Below are 6,584 nucleotides of genomic sequence, written 5' to 3'. Positions count from 1 at the left end.
AGTGTGGTGATGGTCTTAGTGACTGGTCTTTATTGCGTTCCCCATAATTGCCGTCAGCGACAAGTCATAAGTCGTAAGTTGCCATGCTATAAAACTGCATGCAAATCAATGACTGTCACCTTAGTCGAGAGATTCTGATGAAATGCTCTGGGCTGACTTATATCTAAGTTAGAATGTCATAGGTTGGTGCAGCTACACAAACATGAACAAATCAGGCTTCAGTAACAGAGTAAACAGGACTTTTTCCATAACGTTACGTCAAGTGACGTAATTTTGGGGGATTGTACTCAAGACCCTATCATCTCTGAGCCAAGAGAAAAGACAATGAACATTGGTGAGTGGAATTTACGTCACGCCACTCCCCCGACACATGAATATATAAGGCGGTGTTCAACCACACATTCACATTTCTGCTTCGGAGCCTCGCCTCATAGAGCGATTATACAACGTAGAAGAGATAGAGAAAGAAGACTAGCACAAATGTGTCTTGGAGGTATTGTGCATAGGCAATCTCTTGCCTAACAGTGAAGTGCAGTGTCCCACTGAGTGCACAGTTGTGCCGTGTTTGCTTTTCTGGGCACGCCAATCTAAAAGAGCACATTTCTTACATGGGATGTCTTTCTGACTGTGTACTTTTAGATGCCATGGCTTTTTGTCTTTCTCTGACGGGTACGATCGCTGCCTCTTGTGCCTGGGCTTCATTTCAAGTGTATGACTATGGCTATGCTTAAGTCCCACCTCTCGTTTACGAGGTGGCAGCTTCGTCTGCCCCTTCCAGTTTGACGGGCCATAAATGCTCCTCGACTGCATTGGCTAGAAGCCACGGTGAACTGAGGATTACTGTTCAGAATGTTCCACTGGGACAGCCCCCATGGAAGTCCGATTCCTCAAAGTGTGGTCCCGTGGAGATGTCAAAGCACGGCACTCACTCACACAGCAAGGTTAGCGCCTCGTTTGGCGCTCCAGAAGATAGAATGTCCATTGTAACCACCTTTGCCAGAGCACTTATGGCTTCTGGGTGTGGGTAGCAACCTTAAAGCTCGCCACGCCCCAGTGCCTTTTTTCCAGAGGTGCATGAGGAGCTCACTAAGGTTTGGAGGGCCTCATTTATGTCCAGGAGTACCACCTCTGACAAAGTTCACTTTTTCGGCACCCCCGCCTCCCAGCCCAACCTCCTTGAGGACACTGTCGAGGAATTGGCCCAGCAGTTCTCGGCAGTCCAGAGACAGACAGAGGCCATCAGTCACATTCTGCCCTGGCGTGGGTTCACCAAGCCACCGGGTGCTCGACCTCTGCCTGCTTGTCACCAAGGGCACCCACCTGCGGATACTGCATCAATGACTGAGGCAACCCCTCAGCCCGGGCGTTGATAAATTCCTTTCAATCAAGAAGTCAACAAACACTTTACTACCTATGTCACTGGAGTTATTGATTGGCAGAAGTTTTTTGTATTGTTGTCAGAGTCAGTCTAAATAGCCTCTGTGGTCTATTTGCACTTAGTGTAAATAGACACTTCATATTAGTAAAGCCTATTTTGGAATGTTATCTTTTTTATCAAGCTTAAATAGCCCTTTTTACAGTTGCTTTAGTTTGCAAAACCGGACATTTCTGACCTAATTATGATATTGATTTACAGTAATAAATGCTACAATTCTGAATTAGTAAATTACTTTTCACACCATCAAGTTATGAGAATATCGAGTTCTTGGTTAATTCAAGTCAGTTGTTAACTGGAGACCTGCCCTGACTGGATAATTTGAATCAGTGAGTGAGCTGCAATCCTCTTCATCTAATTTGTTAATAAATCATTTATTTTGATTTCTAAACTGATTTTACAGGCTCACTGAAAAAAAAAAAAAAAAAAAAAAAAAAAAAGTAAAAGTTTCCCATAATAAAAATTATCCAGTAAAGTACACAAAATAAATTTGTACTTAACCAGCCAGTGTACTGACTTTGAATTTGGTCACCCAATGTTGCAACTGAAATATAACCAAATATCAATGACATATGACACTGTGTGCCTTCTGGGCAGCTTTAAGTACAGTAACAAAATAAAATATACACTACTGTCAACCACTGTTCTCCCCTCTACAATCCATTTGTGTTAATGTGTTATGTCTTAAATCAGGATGGCCATACGTGTGTTTTTGTTACTAACACTTTTGACTGGGCTGTGTGTCGCTGATTTGAAAGGTATGTTTAGAAAAATACAAATAAAAATGCCTGGATTGAAAAACTAATAGATTACTTGAAAAAAAAATGCTGTTGATTGATTGATTTTATATCATATTGAACAGAGAATATTGCTCTTAATGCCAGAGTGGTCCAGTCCTCCTTATACTTAGATGGAGTTGCTGAACATGCAGTAGACGGAAACAAAGACTCAGATTATGGGAAGGGCTCATGTACTCACACTAATGCTGAGTTTAACCCATGGTGGAGAGCTGACCTTGAAAACGTTTACAGCATAAGAAAAGTTGCCATCACTAATCGTGGAGACTGCTGCAAAGAGAAACTCAGAGGAGCTCAGATTCGTATTGGTAACAGCCTGGAGAACAACGGAAACAACAATGAGCTGTAAGAAATGTTTCAGCTGTTTTATTATCTTCCAATGTTTTTGATGTTCAGTCTAGTTTGGCAAAATGAGAGGCAAACTGAACGTCCTCCACAAGCCAACCACTCAGCATTGTTTATTATAGCAATGTGATATAAAACTTGAGCATTAATTTGTATTGTGAAGAATGCTATACAAACTCATTTGATTTTTGTACAGCTTAACTGAATCTGTTAGACATATACATTGTGTTGAAAGTCTTTTGGTTTCCATGTTAACACTGTTCTGTATTTGCAGGGTTGCAACTATTCTCACTGTCCCTGATGGCACACAAACATTTGAGTTTGAGGTTGTTAACGGCCGATATGTCAACATTTTTTTACCTGGGAATGATGAAACACTTACTCTGTGTGAAGTCGAGGTGTTTGCAGGTACTGCAAAGGGACAAAGAGAGTATGATACTGTAGAGAAGACTTTGTTTGTCATTAATAATGTTTCCCTCCTATATTTTTATCAACAGAAAAGGACTTACCACTGTACAATTGTGGTCCAAGTGAGTGCTCTTCATTACTCTGAATGTTGTCAGTAACACATACAGTATATAGGGTGAATTCAGGTTGACTGGGACACTTTTTGTAATCAATCAACCTGAATTCACCCTAATATCCTTACTGAACATTTGGTAACCAATAAAGAATAATGTACATCCAGACAGATCTCAACTGGCCGATCAGAACCCCAGCTTACATGGCTACTTACTACAAATAAATAATTTTAGACACAAAATGTATTGTATCAGCTCACTTGTAATAAACACAAGGCTTCTATCAAGAACAATAGTTCTAGCAAGACAATTCAAACAATTACAATTCCATTACAAATTTATTACAAGGTGCACAAATAAACAAAATTAACTGATTAAAAATAAAAATGTTTTATATTCAAGAATTAATAATCATTTGCAAGTTGTTGTCTATTCTTTTGTTAAACAGGAAATATTGCTCTTGGAGGCACAGCTGTCCAGTCTTCCACATACTCTGAAATAGCAGTTGCTCAAAATGCTATAGATGGCAAAAGGCAGTCTTTTTTCGTACAGAATTCATGCAGTGTGACTAGCTCGGACGGTGAACCCTGGTGGAGAGTTGACTTGTTGGATGTCTACAGGGTAACCAGAGTCATCATCACTAATCGTGGAGACTGTTGTGAAGAGAGGATCAATGGTGTTCAGATTCGTGTCGGCAACAGCCTGGAGAATAACGGCAACAATAATGAGCTGTAAGTTTAGTCTCTCTCTCATAATAGTTACAACAAATTGTTTGAAAATGAGTGAATAAGATCAAATATAAATCCTTTAAACACAAAGGATATTTAATATGCTTCATTCCGTTTCAATGTGCCCCTCTTGTTTCTGTGTGTTTTGACAGGGCAGCAACTATTGCAGCCATCCCACTTGGAGACACAAAAACATTTGAGTTTAAGCCTATTAAGGGGCGATACGTAAACATTTTTGTGCCTGGGCGCAGTGAATTCCTCACACTGTGTGAAGTTGAGGTATTTGCAGGTGAGTGATAAAAAAAGGCGTGGCATGTAGAAATTTGTATGTGTACATATACTATATGTCTATGTTGCTTATCTTTTTTTTTTCTATTGACAGTTTAAGTGGAACAAGATGCTGTTACACCACAGTCCAGAAGCAAACTGTTAAATTCTATATACCGTTTTCTGAGCAATACTAATATTGCCTTTTATCCCTAAGAGCTCTTTCGGTGCACATTCAGTAATGGTTTGAAATGGTGAAGGTTTGAATGGTGAAGGTTTAAATCATTAAAAAGCATTAAATTTCTTAACCTCAGTTTGCTGCAGGTTCTGTATTTACACCCTGAACACACAATTATGTGTATATGTTTGCATTCTTAATAAAGTACTACAGCATTGCATGTTGTGTGTTTCTAAAAAAAAAAAAAAAAGTATGTATAGTGATTACGAAAAGTACTCATGTAGCTTATGCATGAGGTTAACATCATCCAAAACCAATTTGAATCATATGTTATTCGGCCCTTCATGCACACATTAGACTTTAAGCACAATGCTAATGAAAGTTTTATTCCTTAATACCTGTTTGTGCCACTGTCTGATCATTACTGAAGGAATAAAACACATTCTCACTTCCAGTTTTGACTAAACACACAGCTGAAGTCTGTATAAAGCATACTGTAACTGGAAGATTTAAAATGTATAGGTATAAGGAAAACAAATTAAATGTCAAAAGTAAATAAAGACTACAAAAATTGCAGCAGTTACAAGTAACAGGATTGCAAATTTAACCTAAATGAAGACGTCATTGTCAAGATTGTAGGAAGGAGTAGCTGAGGCAATAGATCATATGCACTTATTTTATTATATTCAAATGTGGTAAATTATTTGAATTCTATGTGTACTACACAAACATGGTCATTTATATTTTATTACATTACAAGTATATTATGCCATCAAACCTCAAACTCTTATCATCATTAAACATAACGAAATGATAATCTTTAGTTTTAAAGAACTGAATTGATTTTAAATCAAAATTTTATTTACTGACACAAAGAAAATAACTGAGTTAGGTATAACTGAATTATAAGTTTAATATCAGATGACGGACTTCTGATCAGATCAGAAGTTTCCTAGATGTTTATTAGATGTCTTCAATATGTTTATGATTTAGAATGTATGTAAAACTGACATGTTTATAAACAGCAGATGCTTTCCAGTTCAAGCGATCTTTATCTTGCAGATGTACATGTGCTATCTTGGTCTTTATCCAGGTGTGTTTGGGAATTTTTTTTTCTGTTCCACACTATTGTAATAGTCAATCTGTCTGTCATCTAGCAGACCCACAGCAGTGAGTTGATAGATGCCTGGCAGAGTGACAGGTTTGGAAAAGCTATGCAAATATAATACAACAAGTTGCGATATAAATAAAATATGCATTAAAAATTATCAAGTTGTTAGTGGATTGTTATATAAATATAGTTTAATTAGCATAGAGTTGTTATCAAAATTAATTTGTTGTCATTAAATCAAGTGTAAATTTTACTTGCACTTTGGTTCTCTCTCAGTCCGCAAAAGTTAATCATTTACCTGCTCAAAGTGAAGGCAAGGTCCAATAAAGATGAAAAACACAAAGCAGAGGATAAATCTTTGGCACAACACTTGTGATCATGTTTGAAATGTCTTTGAGACTGTTTATTTGTCTTATATTGTTGAATGCAAAACTGTCACCAACAACAACAGAAAACGTGTTACAAAAAATAGCCGATTCTACTGATGCAGACAGTAAATTCTGGAAAACTCATCTGCCCTCCAAAGGCAAAGCGCAGTAACTACACATTTAGTCAAAATTGAGTTAAGGCTTAAAACATTTTTGTCTTGTGGCAAAGTCTTCTGGTTAAATTGTGTCCCGTTTGCAGAAAAACAAGAGTTTCAACATGTTTGACTAGGTGGTGTAAAAATTTTAAAGGCATTTTTCTCACTTTCAGTGCTGCCTTTGGAGGGCAGTCATTAGGGTAATATGTTCTTGCTCTGATTCATAGGTTTAAAAGGGATATTGTTATATCCCACGTCTTTTCCTGATGTTTCCTTTTATGAAAATTATACCAATCTGACTTAATATATTTGTACATTGTTTTACTGATAATATTCAAAATTAAATTCCAATGATAAATAATGACTTCAAAATTCTTTGTGATTCTGACCCTAAGAGAGAAGATTAGTTAGCAGTTAGATCTCCGACATATGAAAAGGGGGAAGATTTCAGGACCTAATAGGTATTCGATTGAATTTAACCAACATCTGTGGTATATATTAGAAATATCTCTTTTCTTAATTTTCAAGGAATGTATTAAAAAAGGAATTGGCCACAACTATGAGATAAGGTTTAATGTCCCTGATCCCTAAGCCAGACAAAAATCCATTGGAAATTGATAACTGGAGACCTATTACTTTCTTGAATACAGACTGTAAATTGATTCCAGTGGTATATGCT

The 6,584-nt window shown here is 37.2% G+C and overlaps 1 protein-coding gene across 1 annotated transcript; it reads left to right on the top strand.

Moving 5' to 3' along the window:
• Nucleotides 1-1,109: 1,109 nt before the first annotated feature.
• Nucleotides 1,110-4,420, top strand: LOC141331725 (uncharacterized). The gene is made up of 6 exons (XM_073836757.1): nt 1,110-1,260; nt 2,298-2,577; nt 2,852-2,985; nt 3,547-3,829; nt 3,979-4,115; nt 4,209-4,420. Exons 1-6 carry the CDS (start codon nt 1,110-1,112, stop codon nt 4,211-4,213), a joined length of 990 nt encoding a protein of 329 aa, XP_073692858.1. The 3' UTR covers nt 4,214-4,420.
• The last annotated feature ends 2,164 nt before the right edge of the window (nt 4,421-6,584 follow it).

This window comes from Garra rufa, chromosome 3 (genome assembly GCF_049309525.1).
Source record: "Garra rufa chromosome 3, GarRuf1.0, whole genome shotgun sequence".
NCBI classification, from domain to species: Eukaryota; Metazoa; Chordata; class Actinopteri; order Cypriniformes; family Cyprinidae; genus Garra; species Garra rufa.
The sequence above is the reverse complement of the archived record's forward strand: the minus strand, read 5'-3'. Positions and strand labels throughout refer to the sequence as shown.